At 52.6% G+C, this 18,262-nt stretch overlaps 1 protein-coding gene across 1 annotated transcript in view; it reads left to right on the top strand.

Annotated features, from left to right (window-relative positions):
* The first annotated feature begins 4,886 nt into the window (after positions 1–4,886).
* Positions 4,887–18,262, top strand: part of BRWD1 (bromodomain and WD repeat domain containing 1) — a 78,176-nt gene continuing 64,800 nt past the window's right edge. Inside the window, exons 1-5 of the mRNA XM_056119313.1 lie at positions 4,887–4,966; positions 5,046–5,104; positions 5,215–5,244; positions 5,365–5,424; positions 16,523–16,673. Of these exons, the coding sequence (XP_055975288.1) occupies positions 4,918–4,966; positions 5,046–5,104; positions 5,215–5,244; positions 5,365–5,424; positions 16,523–16,673 (349 nt within the window). The 5' untranslated portion in view covers positions 4,887–4,917. The remainder of the gene's footprint in view (positions 4,967–5,045; positions 5,105–5,214; positions 5,245–5,364; positions 5,425–16,522; positions 16,674–18,262) is intronic.

Below are 18,262 nucleotides of genomic sequence, written 5' to 3'. Positions count from 1 at the left end.
CCAAGGAGTGACTTGGAAAGACAGCCCCAATAAATTCTATTTTTTAAAAAGAACTGATTTTTTAAATTAATTTCATTGAATCACCGTGAGACAGTTATAAGCTTTCATGTTTGGGTTACAAACATGATCAAACACCCATCCCTCCACCAGTGCACATTCCCCACCACCAATATCCCCGGTATAACCCCCCCATCCCACCCTCCCTCTGCCTCCATGGCAGATATGATTCCCCATAATCTCTACTTTTGGGCATTATGGTTTGCAATACAGACCCTGAGAGGTGATCATGTTTGGTCCTTTATCTACTTTCTGCACACATCTCCCATCCTGACCGATTTCTTCAGCCATCTTTTTCTTAGTGATCCCTTCTCTCTTCCAGCTTTGCTCATGAGGCCGGCTTCCAGCCATGGAGCAATCTATCTATCCCATGTATCTACTGTCCTTAGGAGTCAGCCTCATGATCTATTTTTTAAAAAGAACTGATTTTCATCCTTCACCAAATCCTTTTTTTGGGGGGGGGTTCTCAAGTAGTGCTCAGCAGTGATCCTTGGCCCGATGGTGTGAACCTGAAGTTCACTGCTTGGGGCAGTGATGTGCTAGCTGGATCCAGCTGTTTCAGAGGCCACCACGTGGTACTGGGGATTGAACTCAGGGGTCATCACATGCCAGGAATGTACTCCAGTCCTTAAGCCAGCACCCTGCACAAATTCCTAAATTTTTCTAAGTCTGGTTGGCCACTTTTTTTTTATTCCTTTGGATTTCTGAGTCACAGCTGGCTGCGGCTCCAGCTTTCTCCTGGCAAAGGAAGCAGATGAAGGGCACCTGGCAGGGGCAGGTGCTTGTGACATTAGCGAAGTTTCTCCAGGAGAGGTTGTTGCCAAGGTTTGAACGTGTGTGGCTTCCTCCTAGTGGAGAAAGGTGACAGTGTTCTGAGGTCCCAGGCGCTGATAGCTTCCTAACTTGTGTAAAAGCAGTAAGATGGTGAGCTCTCCAGAGAGCTGTGGCAAATTCAACTTGTCCTAAAGCAAGTAAGAGCCTGTGCTTTGTGATGGCCTCTAGATTCAGTTGTGGGAGGGAAGAATTTTTTTTGGGGGGGAGGGGGACACATTCAGCTATACTCAGGATTTACTTCTGCCTCCGCACTCAGGGGTCACTTGGTGGGGCTCAGGGGAGCATATGTTATGCTGGGGATTGAACTCTGTGGCTGGGTGCAAGGCAAGCGAGACCCACCCACAGCACTCTCTGGCCCCTGGAAAGAAATTTTTTGGGGGGAGAAAGTTTGGGCCACACCTGTTGTTCTTATGGGACCATATGCAAGCTTTAACCCCTATAGTTTCTCTCTGGGCTCTGGGGGGAAGCATTCTTGACAGGACTAGAGACCAGTTGAGACAGAGTTGCTCATGGAGACTAGGTCTCTTTTCTTTTTTTAAAAAGTAAAGCAAGATAGTTTTAATTTAAACTAAGAACGATGTGAGGGGAGAAAGGAAGTATGTGTTCAAGACAGAACATGGGCTTCTCCCCTTCCCACCCCTCCCTTCTCCATTTTTTTGCACCACACCCTGCAGTGCTCAGGGCTTACTCCCAGCTCTGCACTCAGGGATCAGTGCTGATGGGGCTCAGGGTAGCACCAGTCAACGTGGTTTTGATAGATCCCTCTTCTATCTTTTTATTGTTAGGAGGGAGTTGAGTTGGGGTCACTGTTACCTGAGAAAATAAGATACTGTTAGAAATCTTTTTTTAAAAAAATTTTATTAGTGAAACACCACGAGGTACAGTTGTAGACTTACAAATTTTTGTGTGGGGTTTCAGTTATACAATGATCGAGTACCCATCCCTCTACCAGTGCCCATTCTCCACCACCACTGATCCCAGTATCCCCCCCTGCCTCTGTGGCAGGGCGTTCCCTTTTGTTCTCTCTCTCCTTTTGGGTGCTGTGGTTTGCAAAAGAGGCATTGAGTGGCATTCATGTTCGGTCTATAGTCTACTTTCAGCATACATCACCCATCCTGGGTTGATCTTCCCAACACCCTTTATTTGGTGCTCCCCTCTCTATCTGAGCTGCCTTTACCCCTAGCATGTGCGGCTGGCCTCCAAGCCATGGAGTAAACCTCCTGGTACTTATCTCGGCTATTCTTGGGTGTTAGTCTACTATTTTGTTATGTTAGAAATCTTTTGAAAAGGTGGGTAGATAGATAGTACAGGGATTAGAGCGCTTGACTTGCTTGTAGCCAATCCGGGTTCATCTGGCCATATAGTACCCCCCCCCCCCCCAAACATCAACAGGAGCGATACCTGAGCACCACAAGGTATGGTACAACAGCAAAGATATCCAGTCTCTATTTCAAATCTGGGTACAGCATCTCCCATGGGTACAAAGTCAACTGTAAAGGAGACACATCTTAGGAACTAAGTCTGGTTAGGATTCTGCCCACGCTGGGATTCTCATAATACTGAGACTTTAAAAAATGTTTGTGATATGGTTCCAAACTAAAATACCCAAGTCCTCGGCAAGTCTCAACGTTTAAATTCTCCCCTTTATGTCTTTGCCGTTTGCTAAACTTTGGTAACCTCCTAGTAGTAGCAGGCTGTTCTGTTCCAGAGGAAATCACGCCAAGTAATTCCAACAAATGGAGCTGTTCCATGTACTTGTCCTTTTATCCCCAGCCTGCTGTGCCCTCTGTCAGCTGGCGGCATAACTTTGAACGACTAAAGCCCCTTTAGATTCTATGACCCTTTCTGCCTCTTGGAATTTAGCTCTCTGATACTAAGCTAAAACGAAAACTCATCTCTCCTGGTTTAGCTAGAACCTTCTAATGGCTCCCACTTTTAACTTCTGGCCTACTGGTCTCATTCAAGGAGACATCCTAGGTTTGAGCATCTCGAGTGCTAAGTGCTACTCAAGTCTTCCTGGTTCTCTGCCTTGGAATCCACTGGTTTCCAGCATCTTCTGCCTCCCACTGGCAGCTTGCTCCACCTTCAGTCTCACCCCATAAGCTGGTCATTATCTGCTCCCATGTCTCCCCTATGTCCTTTGCTGGAGTCTTTGATGGCAAAGCTGACACTCCTCCACCCTGTCATTTCTGTCGCCCAGGGTGTTAGCTGATAAGACCAGACCGCCAATGCTGCTTGCCCAGATGTGTTTTCCATGCTCCTCAGTCAACCTGTCATTTGCTGAAAATGACCGGTAACTGCCCATGATCCCTTCAGTCCTCACAACCTGGGGGCATGGGAGCACAACAGAGGTGCAGGTGCAGGGAGGTGGTGCAGGGCTCCAAGTCTCACACGTAACACTTCTCCCACTCCGAAGGCCCAAGGTCAGTAGTGCTGGACTCTGCCCTATTGCAGCTGGGGGCGTCTTGGCTGTATCTGCTGAGCACACAAATCTGGCCAGAACCTGATATGGCCAACAGAAGGACGTTCTGTGCATCTGCTGCTGTTGCCTTCCAGAAAACACCCTCATTCCCTCAAGGGTCCCACTTCCAAGGAACGGAGGCTGTGGGCAGGCTCCATCCTCCTCAGGCGCTGTCCCTCAGAGGGGAGGGAGCAGGGTTTCTTTTGCAGGTGATAATCTTCACCTTCCTTAACCCCTTGGGGGGGGAGGGGTGTGGTCTGCGCTGGTCCCTGGAAGTGAAAGACCCTAGGGGTTATGGGGCAGCTGAGCTCAGCGCGGCAGTGTGGGGGTGGGGGTAACTCGAGACCTCGAAGCAGCTTCGTTCCGCTGGGGCGTCCCCCGTGAAACCCCACCATCTGGCCAACGTGTCCTCCAATGAGCGGGGGTGGGGTGGGGTGAGAGTGTGATGGTAGTGGTGGTGGGGAAAGGAGACCGGCCCAGGCTTAAAAATTTCGCGCGATCTTCCACAGACGGTGTGTGCGCGGGGTAGTACCCAACCGGTGGCCCCGGCTAGAGCGTCCGCGAAACTGGGTCTGGGGGAAGCAGAGGTGGGAATGTCCCCTGTGAGGCTGGAGTCCCCTGGGAGTCGGTGTGGGGGGCGGGGAGGAAGGGGTGTCCCCTGTGTGGCGGGTATCCCCTGCGAGGCGGGGGATCCCCTGTGATGTGGGCGTCCTCGGTCGACCCCTGTGAGTTGGTGTCCCCTGGCGGGGCGGGCGTCCTCTGTGAGACGGGGGTTCCCTGTGAGGCGGAGCTCGCTCTCAGGTGAGCCACCCCTGTGTGGCGGGGGATCCCCGGTGAGGCGGGCGTCCTCGGGCGACCCCTGCGAGGCGGGGGTCCCCTGCGAGTTGATGTTCCCTGGTGTGGCGGGGGTCCTCTCTCTGTGAGGCGGGCGTCCTCCGTGAGACCGAGATCCCCTGTGAGGCGGGGCTCGCTGTCAGGCGAGCGACCCCTGTGTGGCGCGGGCGGGTCCCCTGTGAGGGGGTGTCCCCTGGTATGCCAGGGGGTCCCCTGTGAGGCGGGGGTCTCCACCCTGATCGCCGTCCGCCCCCGGAGCCCGCCCCACCGCGCCGTCGCCGTCGCCGTCGCCGCCGCCGCCGCCGCCGCCGCCGCCGCCGCCTCACAATGGCCGGACGGCCGCCTCACCGCGCGCAGGGATCCGGGCCACGCGCGCGCCCCTCCCCCACCGCGCCGCCCCCGGCCCGGCCGCCCCCCGGAGCCCGCCCACCCACCCAGCCAGCCTGGCAGTCCCGCATCAGCGTCAGCGGCGGCTGGGCCGGGGGCGGGGAGGCTCGCGGGGCCGGGCCGGGGGCGGGGCGCGGCGCGCCGGGGCCCCTCCCGCAGGGACTACTTTTCGTGGCGCGCCGGCGCGGGGCCCGCGGAGGAGGCGGCGGCGGCGGCGGGGCCGAGGTGCGCGCACGGCATGGCGGCGGCGGCGGCGGCGGCGGAGGCGCGCCGCGGCTAGAGGGACGCCGGCCCCGCTCAGGCCTCGGCGCGGCCCCCACGCTCGGCTCGCCCCGCGCTCGGCCATGGCGGAGCCCGCGCCCGCCCGGCGCCCGGTGCCCCTCGTCGAGTCGGGTAAGCCGCGCCGCCCGCGCCCCCTCCCTCCCCTCCCCGCCGGCCCGCGCCGCCCCTCACCGCCCCCTTGTCCCCGCAGAGCTCTACTTCCTCATCGCCCGCTACCTGTCGGCCGGCCCGTGCCGCAGAGCCGCGCAGGTGAGCCGGGGGGCGGGGGGCGCGGGCGGGCGGGCGGGTTCGGGGCCGCGACCCGCGCCCCGCGCTGCCCCGGGGGTCGCCGCCCGCTAAACGCGCGTCTCTCGGTGCAGGTGCTGGTGCAGGAGCTGGAGCAGTACCAGGTCGGTGCCGCCGCGCCCCCCGCCCCCACCTTTCGCGTGCGCGCGACCCCCGCCCGGCCTGCGCGGCGCGGCGCGGCGGGCGCGAGGGGGGTCACCAGGCTGCGCCCCGTGTCTTTGCAGCTGCTGCCCAAGAGGCTGGACTGGGAGGGCCACGAGCACAGCAGGACCTACGAGGAATTGGTGAGACCCGGGGGCGCGGGCGGACGACCCCGCGCTCCCCCTGCACCTGCGCCCCCCGCCCCGCCCCGACCCTGACTCCGATCCCCTCTCTCCCCCACCCCCCCCACCCCTCCGGCGGGGACCGCGCGCGCGCTCGGGACCCCGGGCAGCGCGCGCGGGGCGGGGGGCGGCCCGAGTGCGGGAGGGGTGGGTGGGTGGGTGGGTGGATGGACACGCACTCCCCTCCCCGGGTGGTCGGCCCTGTGCGCGCGGCTGCGAGGCGTTGTCGGGGGTTGGTTTGCGGGGGGGAGGAAACGGTCTCGGGGTGCGGGGCGGGGGGCGCGGCGGGGGCGACCGTGCGCCGGGCGCTGCCGCGGGGAGGGCGGTCCCCCCCCAGGTGCGGCCGCCTATGGCGAGGGCGCGCGGCGCGCGTGCGCGCGGGCCCGGGCGCGCCGGCCACTCAGCGAGCGGCTCGCGGCCGGCCCCGGCGCGCCGACTTGTAAGGCCGCCTTTGATTGGCTGCCGCGCGCCGGGCCCCGGTTTCCGGCCACTTGTTTCCCTAGGAATAGCCCCGCTGGGGTCTGGGCCCGGGAGAAACGCCCACCCACCCCCCCTTCCCGCTCCAGCCCCCTCCCCTCTCCTTCCCAAGCGTTTCTCCCTGGTTCCCTTTGCAGCCTTGTAAAAACTTAATGCTGCTCTCACCGCCAGCCGCGCGTCCTTTACCTTGGGCCACTCTTTTGTTTTTGTTTTTGTTTTACTTAGACCACACCCGGGGGTGCTCAAGGGTGCTCAAGGCCAAAGCACCTTCTCTGCTGTCTTGTCTCTCCAGGCCCTGGAAAAAAAAGTATTTTTGAAAATGATGCGTGGAAGTTCTGAGTGTTGCTGTCAGGTCGTTTTAAATTTCTTGTGGCTGTGATGTGTCTATCATTGGTTGATTTGGTCTGCCTTATTTAAAAAAAAAAATCTTCGGGGGGGGGGGCACTCCGGGCTGTGCTCAGGGCTTCTTCTGGCTGTGCACTCAGGCATCACTTCCTGGTGGGGTTTGGGAGACCATCTGGGGTGCAGCTGACGGAACCTGGCCTGGCCGCGAGTGCAAGGCACGCAAACGTGCTCAAGCTCAGCTCTCCGGGTTGATTACCTTCCCGCATGCCTCTCTTCTCCTCGCCCGCCCTAAGGAAGCAAGGACGAACGCTTCTGTAGAAAAAAAATTAATGCTAGTCAGGTTTATGGGTTTGAGCTACCCTGGGCTCACTTGAATGAGGTGTATTTCTCTCTTTTGGTGTTTGTTTCTGGGCCATACCTGGCTGTGGCTCTGCACTTGGGGGATCACTCTTGGTGGGACTGGGGGATCCTGGAGACTCTGCAGTTCCTGGGCTGCTACCTGGGCAAACCCAGGTGGGCTGCAGCTGTGCCATCTCGCCCAGCCCCCAGGCATGTTTCTCTTTTGTTCTCTTTTTTGGCGCTTCCTGGAGTGTTTGGGTTTACTAAGTCCTCCTTGCAAAGCCCTCTGGCCCATGGTGAAGTTTTGTCTTTGGGGAGTAGGGGATTTGCTGGTGGTGCTGGGGCTCCCCCATCTATGGGCATTGCCCCAGACAGAGCTCAGGAGTCTGGTCCGGGTGCCAGTTCTAGAACCTTGGTTTGGGGTGGGGGGGGGTTGTGTGCCAGTGAGTGTATGAGCTCATGAATCTGTAGGATATCAAGTGGTCGGATATGTGAAGTCCCAGGTAGAAAGGAAAGATGGGCAGAGAATGATTTTGAAGAGACAGTGGCTGAGCAGTGACCAGTGTTGGGGCCGACTCTGGACCTGCTATCCCTGACCATTCCTGCTGGACCGTGGCTCTTAGCGTCCTGTATGTTTCATCTTTGGAAAGATGCTTGAGCATTTTTGGTCAAGAATAGAGGCTAAGTAACAAAATGATCCCCCAGGAGAGAAGTGTCTCTCAGGCTCTTGATGTTAACTGCTTGTCTCTGTCCCCGCCAGCTTTACTTGCTTCTGGTTCTCTGCTTCACACCTTTCTAGAGTGGGCACTAGACCTTTCCCTCAGCAGTCTGGGGTTTGGTCACTGGTGGGATTCCTGAAAGGTCTGTGCTTAGCAGAGTTGCCAGCTTCCCTGCCCTCTTAGGATTGTGCTCTGCTTGATGCTTCTCCTCAGCAGCTTTCAGTTTTCTGACGTGTCCTTTCCCCCTCAGCCTGTGCTGGCCTCCCCCACAGGCACTTGTAGCCGGGGCTTCTCCGGAGCTGCTCTGCCTGTGGGAAAATGGCCAGGGATGCATGCAGACTCTGTGGGTGCTCAGTCTCGAGTGTCATGCCAGCCCACAGGTGGTGAAGTTGGGCAGGGTCACATGTGTTCTCACATGTGGTCAGGTCTTCCTGCCTCCCTGCTAGGGATACAGTTAGCTGAGTTTCTTTCACAGATGCTCTCCTGGGTCTCGGGGTGTTGCCGAGAGTTCTGTCTTCAGCTCTGTGATCTCAAACGATCTTCAAGCTAATTGTTAAGCGAGAGAGCAATAGCTTCTTTGAGTAGTTGGCATAATTGTAAAAATGTGTGGGACAGGGAACTGTGTAGTCAGCGTACATCTAATTATACTTCCTGGGACTTGGTACGCCCTCAGGATCACCAAAATAATGTTTGATGTTTACTGTTGAGGCTCAGCCGAGTTTGGTTACTAAATACTGAGGTTTTGTGTATCTGATTTCTTTTGATTCTTTTTGGCCGTAGCTAGCAGTGCTCAGGGCCTACTGACTCAATGCTGGGTGCTGCTCCTGGCAGTGATGAGGAGACCTTACGGTGAGGTGCTGGGATTGAACCCAGACTCTGCCCTGCTGCTTGCTGCTTCAAGTCTCAGGCACGTGTGCCTATTGGGACAGCGGAGTCTTGGCCAGTGCCAGCTGACTGGGGGCTAAGTGGGAGTTAAGTGTCTCAGGCCGGAGTGATAGCACAGGGGCTGGGGCGCTTGGCTTGCATTTGGCCTACCTGGGTTTGATCCCCAGCACCACGTACAGTCCCCAGAGCCAAGCACGAATCTGGCCTTGAGCACCAAAGAGGTGACCTTAAAACAAAAATCATTACATTAGGAATGTATAAAGTAGAATCCCAGTGATTACTCGCTTTTATTTTGGGGCCAGCCTAGCAGTACTCAGGGCTGACTCCTGACTCTGCTCAGAGATCACTCTTGGCAGGCTCAGGGGACCATATGCGATACTGGGGATCAAACCTGGGTCAGCCACATGAAGTCAAGTGCCTTACCTGCTCTGGCCCCCCTGTCTTATTTTAATGGGTCACGTTCATAGATTCCGGAGCGACCAGTGCCACTCCAGGGGTGACCAGCATATGTGTTGGAGGTGGAACTTGGCCTCACACGTTAAACTTGGGCCGTAGCACCTGAGCCATCGGGGCAGCCCCTTTCTTTTGAAGTAGAGAAATAAGGAAGTGGTATTTAGGATGCAAAATTTTTTGCTCCAGATAACATAATTGTAGCATCATAGCTCGAATCTGGCCCGCTGTGTTCCGAGTCTGGCCGTGACTCCATTTGTTTGTGGCGGCTGTGGTGGCGGGGCTGGCACACCTGTTAGACCGTGGCGGCCGTTTGGTGCTGCTCACGCTTGGCTGCGCTTGCTCAGCTGCAGGCTCTCTGACATCTAGTGCTCCCACGTGCTGGGGGGACCTGACCTGACTGTTTTTTTTTTTTTTGTTAGTGTTGCTTTTTGGTTTTGGGCCACACCTGGCATTGCTCAGGGCTTAATACTGGCTCTGCACTCAGGGATTACTCCTGTAGGTTCTGTGGACTGTATGGGGTTCTGGGGATTGAACCCAGGTGGGCCACGTGCAAGGCCATGTGCCTTGCCCTCTCTCCTATGGCTCTGGTCCTTTTTTTTTTTTTCCTTGCAGTCTCTCAGGTCTGAGACTTACAAAGAATCTTGGGGCCACATCCAGTGATGGCTCAGGAGTTACTTCTGGCGGTGTTTGGGGGACCATCGGGGATGCTGGGGATTGAACCTGGGTCAGGCGCATGGCCCCTCTACTGTCTCTCCGACCCTTGGAGGCTTGTCTCCTGAGGTGTTTGTGTGCGTGTGGGTTGCACCAAGCAGTGCCGGCGTTCAGGCTCACTGCGCTCTGCTCTCCTGTCGGCGGTGCTTGCGGGGGGTGGGGGTGGACTGGACCCGTCCAGAGCATTTCTGTGTGTGGGCTGCACCATGAAGTGCCAGGGAGCAGCGCCTTGCACTCTCTCAGGCACACGAGAGATCCCCAGGGCTCCTGACTGTTCGTTCACACTGCACTTCTGTTCAGTAGGAGTGTTGCTTGGGGTCACACCATTCCTGAGGTGCTTACAGACATCTGCTGTGTTGTGGCTGGGACTATCTTGTGGCACCAAGGAGCAAGATCTTGTTGCTTGGATTGTGCTTCGCATGTGGAATACCAGGGATTTGAACTCGGGTCCATACACTCCCGAGGGAGGTGCTCTAGACTGTGCCTCCCTCTTGATACTACAATTATTTTTTTGTTTTTGGGCCACACCCTGCCATGCTCAGGGGTTACACTCCTGGCGGCACGTGGGGTGACAGGTATCAAACCCAGGTCCTCAGTGTGCAGGGCAAGGCAAGCGTCTTAAGTGCTGTATTCTCCAGCCCCAGATGCCAACTAACATTCTTAAGCCCTTGCTCAAACCTCGTGATTCTGTTGTGATTTTATGACCATGCAGCATAGCTAATAACAGTGATGTGATGCTGGGGAGTTAAGCTACCTCACTGTGTGGGTTTGGCTCTGCCATTTATTAGGACTTTGATTTGGGGCAGGTGAGTTAATGCCTGCGCCTGTGTTTTCTCACTTTGTAGAGGAAGGGTAAATAGTTGTACGGTTTGAGCTTGGTTAGTAAGGTTCTCTGGAACAGTTTCTGTCGACACTGATGGCTGGGTAGGTGTTAGCTTTTTTTGTTAATAGTGAGGAGTTAACAAAACCTTAGCGTCCTTACAAAAGGCCAGGCGACTAACTCAGTGCTGGAGTGCAGGCTTTGCACGCAGGGGCCCTGGGGTGAGTGAACATGGCATGCTGTCCTGTGCATTGCTGTGTTTGCCAAGCACTGACCTGGGAGTCTCCGTTGAGCACCACCAATGGGCCCCCACTTCCAAAAAAACCTAGGAGAAAACTGCACATTGTAAAGGCACATTTATTTACTACCTGCAAAATGTTACTTCTGCAAAATGTGGACTCTGACCTAGGGACTTTGTCCAAGGTTCCATTGCTAGCTGGACGTTGGGCTTGGACTGTTGAGCCCCTTACCCCACCTCCTTCCTGCTCCGCTTAGCCAGTTGGTGATCAGGACTAGATGTCATGCTGAAGGATGCCTGTTTGAGGGGCGCTCTGGGTGGCGGATGCAGGTGCTGGAGTGCATTCTGGTGGGGTTTTTTAGTTTTCGTTTCTGGGTCATACACAACAGTGCTCAGGGGTTACTCCTGGCTCTGCACTCAGAAATCACACCTGTGGTTCTGGGGGACCATATGGGATGCTGGGGATCAAACCCCGGTCTGCTGTGTGTAAGGCAAGTGCCTTAGTTCTGGCTCTATGCTGTTGGTTTTTGATTTTGTCCTTTCTGGAGATGGGGCTATTCCCGTCTCTGTGCTGGTGGATGGAGTGGCGCCTGGGATTGGAACAGGATCAGCCACATGCAGGCAAGTAGGTGCCTTACCTCTCCTGCTCTCCCACTCCCCACAACCTGATCGTACAGTAATACCAATCAATAGCTAGTGTTTGAGACGCTTTTTCTCTAGTTCTTTGAGAAAGTTAGGAAATTTAGGAGCCTGGGATGTCTCCCCTTTTCTTTCATTCCTTTTTTTTGGGGTAAGCATCAATCACTGTTGATGTTGCTCAGGGGTTACTTTTGATGGTGCTCAGGAGAACATGTGGGATACTGGGGTTTGAACCCAGGTTGGGCATGTGCAAGGCAAGTGCCCTACGAGCTGTTTTGTCTCTCCAGCCTCAGGGCCTAGCGTGACTGTGCCGCGTGTCCTGCCTGTTGCATACACAGCCGGCTGACGTCCGTCTTTCTAAGCCCAGGCCTTCAGCAATGCCCTCACTCAGAACCGTGACTTTCCTTTTGATTTTTTTTTTCCCCTTTTTGGGTCACACTCAGCAGTGCACAGGGGTTTCTGCTGGCTCTGCACTCAGGAATTACCCCTGGCGATGCTTAGGGGACCATATGGGATGCTGGTAATCGAACCTGGGTCGGCCGTGTTCAAGGCGAAAGCCCTACCCGCAGTGCTATTGCTTCAGCCCCCGCCCTCTTTCCTTTGGAAATGAAACTGGAAGAGACAAATCACTCAAATGAAACTGTTTCTCAGGGCGGAGCTAGGCTGCAGGGCCACTTTCTGTGTTGATTGTTCACTGTTCTCTAATGCTAGGTGCATTTATTTAGTAAATGTCAGCTCATGCCACTTCGGGTACCATACGCCGGGAGGACAAGACTCCTATGGGACTACCATGGAAACACAGACCTGAAGCCACGAAGTACGGGGATGGGAGGGCGAGGTGGTGCAGCAGATGTTCAGGTGTGAGGGAGAGCTTTCCTTGATGGAAGGTGGCCAGGTGTGAGCCAGTGCAGGCGGCCAGAGCCATGGAAGGGGGCACGGTGGCCTTAACTTTGAGCAGCCGGATAGAATATCGAGTTTGGGTCTATTTGATTTCTGTATGTAATCAGAAGATCCGAACATTTCTTTCTTTGTTTCTAAACATTTTATTTTTTGTTTTGGACCATACCTGCTGAAACTCCTGGTCTACCTCTTCCCTCCCCTCCCCTGTCTTCTCTTCCTTTCCTTCTTTTCAGTTTTGGACTGATGCGCAGGAATTACTCCTGACAGTGCTTGTGGGAACATAATGTGGTGCCGGAGATTGAACTTGGGTTGGCTGCCTGCAAAGCAAGCACCCTCCCTGCTCCACTATCACTCCGGGCCCCCAAAATCCTAACATTACTTGCGTGTTTAAAATAAACTCGTGTGGGTAATGAGGTTTTTGGATTTGTTTTTTAAGACATAGCTAAAATGAGTAAGTTTATTTCGGTTTTCTGGATATGACTAATTTTCTGATGAGATAATGAATGGATTCTGCTAAGGTAATGTTTTGTATCAGTGCTGAAGTTTATGTTGGGGTTACTGAAATCGCTATTGCTACGCATTTTACTGTTTCCCATCATCTGTGGGCTGTTTAAAATCCGCATTCTGGAGTGTCAGACTTTTGGGCCACACCCAGCAGTGCTCAGGAACCTCCTCTTAGTGCCTGAAGGTCATTTTTTGCATTTCTTGAGGGACTCTGTGGTCCCTCATACTGAGTGTAGGACCTTTGGCCCATTCTTCTCAGCCATGCAACTTTTGTTTTTTTCCCTGAGACCCCAGGTGTGCTCTGGAGTTCTTCCCTAGCTTTGAGGCACTGTTTTGAATATCATCAGAGTGGGAACTGTGAGGCTTAAATGTTGAAACAATTTTGCGGGTTTTGTTTTCTGTTTTCCACTTTTCGGGTCATACCTGGCGGTGCCCAGGGGCTACTCCTGGTTTAGGCACTTAGGATTTACTCCCAGCCGTGCTCAGGGAACCATATGGATGCAGGGAAATCGAACCCTGGTCGGCTGCGGGTAAGGGCATTCACTCTAGCCCCCTGCCTTTTTTTTGCCATCAGGATTTAGAAACAAAAACATACTGACTTCAGGTTTATTTTTTTATGAGAGATCCATAACTGTTAATGTGTCAAGTGTTCACTGGAGTCCTGCTTCTCAGGGAATCTGGAGTGTGTGGGCTGTTGTTGGGCTCAAGGGGCATATGGGGTTCTGTTGGCTTCGGGAGGGGGGTGGGGGGGAAGAGCCGCGTTCGCGTTCGGTACCTCCTGACTAGGCCAGTGCTCTGCAGGGTGTTGGCATCCTGCCCTGGGGGCACCATGAGGATGCAGCTGTAAGGCTAGTGCTGATGCAATTCTTGCAGCCACCAAAGGGCTCCCTGGATTCAGTTTGTTTGGGAGCATAAGGAACTGTGTAGTCCTGGGCAGACAAGCTGAGGCTTTTGCCGGCCCTAGCCCAGCATCACATGGAAGGTAGTTTCCTGTGTCAGTCGCCTTTTCCCCTTGCCCCCAGCTATCTCTGGTCTGCTTTCTCTCTTGTTCCAGAGTTTATTTTGTATTATAATGGGGGGGGGGTTGGGTCATACCTGATGGCACTCAGGAATTACTCCTGACTTGTGCTCTGAGATCACCCAGGTGGTGTTTGGGGACCTACATACGGTGTTAGGGATTGAACCTGACTCAGGCCAACTGTGTGCAAGGCAAGTTCCATGTCTGCTGCAGGACATCTCCAGCTCTTAGTTTCAATAGCTGAAGTCGCAGAGTCTGGCCTCTGTACCCTAACAACACCCGTTGCTGCTCGGGCTCAAGGCTGGGTGCCAGGCCTGTGTCCTTCCTGCTGTGCTATTGCTCCGCCCCTGTTTCCTGGCTTCTTCCAGCGTACTTGGTTTTTGTTTGGGGCTACACTTACTCCACTCAGGACTTACTCCTGTCCCTTTTAAGTGATTATTTTGGCCTCACTCTGGCAACATCTGTGGTGCCAGAGACCAAATGGGGTTGGCTGTGTGCAAGGCAGATACCTGCTGTAGTATTACTCTGGTCCCCCTGTATGTGCCACTTTTAAGCTTCCCAGATGGTTCCAAATTATCTCTAGTTTTATATTTGTACTGCCAGATCCTCCTTTTTTTTTTTTTTGAAAGGTGGGATGTGGGGTATGGCACACCTGCAGTGCTCAGGCCTTATTTCTGTGTCTGTGCTCAGACATCACTCCTGGCAGTGATCGGGGATCACATGGGGTGTCAGGGATAGAAGCCAGGTTAGCTGTATGCAAGGCTAGTGCCCCATCCACTGTACTATCACTCTGGCCCCAGATCCTGCTATTCTTACCAATCTTGATCAGGACAGACTTGGATTTCGTTTGTTTTTGTTTTGGCTCTGTTTGAGGGGGTCTTACCGTAGTGGGAAGTGTGGGAAGCAAGCCTGTGCCTCCCCCCCAACCCCCCACCCTGACCGCATTGTCAGCTGCATACCTGTCTCAGGCCACCGTCCTGACCTCGGCTCTGGGCAGGAACATTCTAATAGATGCTTTTAATTTGTATTTAATCAGTTACAAGTAAAGAGCTACTTTTCTTGTGCTTATCTTCCATTTGTGTATCTTTGGTAAAATATGTTAACATCTTTTACCCATTTAAGAATAATTAAAAAAAAAAACATCGCTGAGGCTTGAATTCTTCACGTACCCTGGATACACATTCTTGCTGAGACCCAGGTTTGCAAGCACTTACCTTCATGTGGATGGTCTCATTCTCTGACGGTGCCTCTTGAATAGAAGTTCTGGGTTTTGAAGAAATCTGATTTATTGATTTGTTCTTTTGTGGATTGTGCTTTGGGGTGTTATATTAGAAATCTTGGCTTAACCAGGTTATAAAGATTTTTTTTCCCCCAAGTTTTCCAAGTTTAATGGTTTTAGATCGTTCCTTTAGATCCATAGACTGTCCTCGATAATTTTTGTTTATGGTGTTGATACATGAATCAAAGTAAAATTTTCTTTCTCTTTTTTGGGGAGGGCATGGGGCCACACGCAGCTGTGCTCAGGGCTGTTTCTTCTGGATCTATATTCAGGGGTTTCTCCTGGTGGACCCAGGGGACTCTGATATGCTGGGGATTGAACCTGGGTTGGATGTGTGCAAAGCAAAAGCTCTACCTGTATACTGTTCTGGCCCCAAAGTTAAATTTTTTTAAAATGGGTATTTAAATTATTCCAGCACTATTTGTTAAATCTGTTATCTTTTTAAAAATAACTTCTATCTCTCTCTACCCCTTTGTAAAAGTTATCTTTACATGTGCGCTTTCTCGTCTGTCTCTTGTTGATCTTCTCCCCCACCCCCCGCTTCTTGGGTCACACCTGGTGATGCACAAGGGTTACTTCTGGCTCATGCACTCAGGAATTACTCCCAGCGGTGCTCGGGGGACCATATGGGATGCCGGAAATCGAACCTGGGTTGGCCGTGTGCAAGGCAAACGCCCTACCCGCTGTGCTATCGCTCCAGCCCTTGTTGATCTCCTTCTGCCAGTATCGTGGGGATGAGCCTTTTTTTGGGTGAGGCCATGCCCTGGCTCTGCACTCAGGGATCACTCCTGGCAGTGCTCTGGACCACAGTCGGATGCTGGGGATAGAATCCGAGTCAGCCTTATGCACGGCAAATGTTCTGCCAAATTATCTGCAGTTTTATATTCGTACCGTTTTATTTTTCTTGAAAGGGGGGTTGTGGGGTTGGGCACACCTGCAGTGCTCAGGGCTGAGCTTTATTATCTCTCCGGTCCCCAACCCCCAGGAGTGATTCTTCAATGCATAGTCAGGAATAAGCCTAAGCATGTGGGTTCCCCCCCAAGAAAAAAAGAACGCCCTGATCTTAAACTTTATTATAAAGTGATAGAAGTCAAAATGGCATGCTAGTGACAGTGCCTAGGTTGAGCATATAAAGCTCAGAGATTGAGCGTGCTCCTTGTATGTGTGAGATCCCAGCATTCCAGACCATCTCTGGAACCCACCTTGAGCACTGCAGGGGCTGCGGGGAATGGGGGCATAATCGCTCCTGGCAGCCTCGGGTGACACTGTACTGGGATCCACCCTGGGTTGGCAGTGTGCAAGGCAAACACATTGCCTGCTGTGGTATTGCTCCGGCCCCATGATTTGGCTTTCTAGACTATTATTTGCTTTGTGTTTTTATGTAGATTTTTTTTGTGTTTTGGTTTTGGGCCTCACCTGGGCATACTCTTGGTGGTGCTTACAGAGCCCTGTGCAGTGCCAGGGGTCAGACGGGCGCAGCAGTGGGCCAGGCTAGCACCTTCCCCTCCCCACTATTGCTCTTGCCCCTGCATATGGATCTTAAAATTTCTCATTTTGTACCAGAAACGGTAGGGTTTTGGTTGGGATGACTGCGTTTATCGATCAGTTCTCTGTTTAGGTCTCAAGTTCCTCTCAGCACCCTTCTGTCCCTTTTGAATTGTTCTCTTTTTCTCTGTCGGATTCGCCATGATTCTAATAACAGTGTGGTCTTTCACACCTGCTCTCCCACCAGGTCTTATCCAATAAACATGTGGCTCCTGATCATCTTTTGCAAATCTGCCAGCGCATCGGTCCCATGTTGGATAAAGAAATTCCACCCAGTATTTCAAGAGTCACTTCTTTACTTGGTGCAGGAAGGCAGTCTTTGCTACGTACAGCAAAAGGTACCTTACTTTGAAGAAGTGTTCTTTTTTTTTTGGTATATCTAGCTTAGTAATTGCGATAAGTGTGAAGTAATGTAAGCATTGTGGAAAAAAAGCTGCTATGTAACGATGAACCGTGCTGTGGAATATAAAATTCTCTGCTTTTAGCATAGATGTTGAATTATATTACCTAAGTGTTCTGTGAGTCCTTCGTTTAACAATGCTAAAGGTATAGATGTTAAGTTAAAGAGCTTCAGTTTATTCTGAGATGTGTCTGAAGTTTTATCAGTGTGAGTTCTTGACTTTCCATCTTGTAGCTCACTCATAACTTCATTGCCTGTAATTGTATGTGTCTAATAACTCCTTAAATGCTAGAAGTATTTTCTTTAGATTCTGGAAAGCCCTTTGTTATAAGGACCAGTGATTTTTCTAAATTTGGTAGCAGTTTGAAAAGAAGTACCGAAAATGTCCAATTACGTGGCTTTTCTTTTTTTTGGCCAGTTAAATTCTGTTTGCTAAGTCATGTGGTAGCAAATTGTTTGGAATCGCTCTTTTTTTCCCGTCAGCTTGTAGACCCAGTGTATGTATATGACATGATCAATGCCTACAGTCTGACTTGACTGCCAGTGGGCAAGAATTCTTGTGGGCTCTTCTGATCCCGAACTCAAGTCAAGCTCATCTCCATGATTGTAAGATCTTTGCTGTCTCTTCGCTGAGCTTCCAGTGTCCAACTTGACTGAGCATCTCCCTCTCGGTTCCCTGCCAGCGCTAGTTATGTCTTGATGCGCATGGCTCCAGGAAATTGCTCTGGAGTTTTCTGGCCCCCCTTACCTTGTCATGCCTGTTTCAGTTTGCTCCTTCATTGCCTGGGTAGCCTGTCTCCTGTTTGCTCTGTGTGTGTCAGGCTCTCAGGGTCATTCTCTGATGAGCTCTGCTTTAGAACAGGCAGACCTAGGAGAGGCTTCAGCCGCTTTAGGAAGGGCCATGCTTCTCAGTTTGGCTCGCGACACGAGAGGGTGTTTGTCATTGCTCTCTGAGCATGACAGTGGCAGTGAGTCGAATCATGCAAACCATAAGGTGCCTCGTAGTCGGATGCCCGCGGCTCAGTAGCGCTGGTTGGTGCCTTCCTTCCCTTCCTCTTTTCCTCGGGGGAGACTCCCTTCTAGCTCAGTTGGACCCAGAGACTGCTGCCTTCTCCTGAGAAGGGGACAGATTCCTTTCTCTTAGCCTGTTGCTGGGAGATCTAAGAGGCTTGGCACTGTCGAATGCGCTCAGCCTCACAGACCTCACACTTGTGCTCTTGTGTAGAGAATGATGGATTCTCAAACAAGAGGAAAACCATTTCAGATTGTCAGTACTTCCTAAGGAGAGGAAAGTCATGATAATTTTGGCCAAAAAGAATTTTAAAAGTTAATATTTAAGTCAAGAATTTTTATAAATTTTACGTTACAAAAATTCTCAGTTCGGGGATGTTGAATCACTTGTATGATTACTATTGTATGATATCATTCTGCATTGGAAAATAAAAGCATATTGGCATTGAATGGGATTTGGAGCGGAAGACTTGGTTTCTGGTCCATTTTTACTTCTCAGTCATAGTGGATCTTTTA

The sequence above is a fragment of the Sorex fumeus genome, unplaced genomic scaffold (genome assembly GCF_029834395.1).
Source record: "Sorex fumeus unplaced genomic scaffold, SorFum_2.1 ptg000041l, whole genome shotgun sequence".
Classification (NCBI taxonomy): domain Eukaryota; kingdom Metazoa; phylum Chordata; class Mammalia; order Eulipotyphla; family Soricidae; genus Sorex; species Sorex fumeus.
Note: the sequence above shows the minus strand (reverse complement) of the source record. Positions and strands in the feature narration are given on the sequence as shown.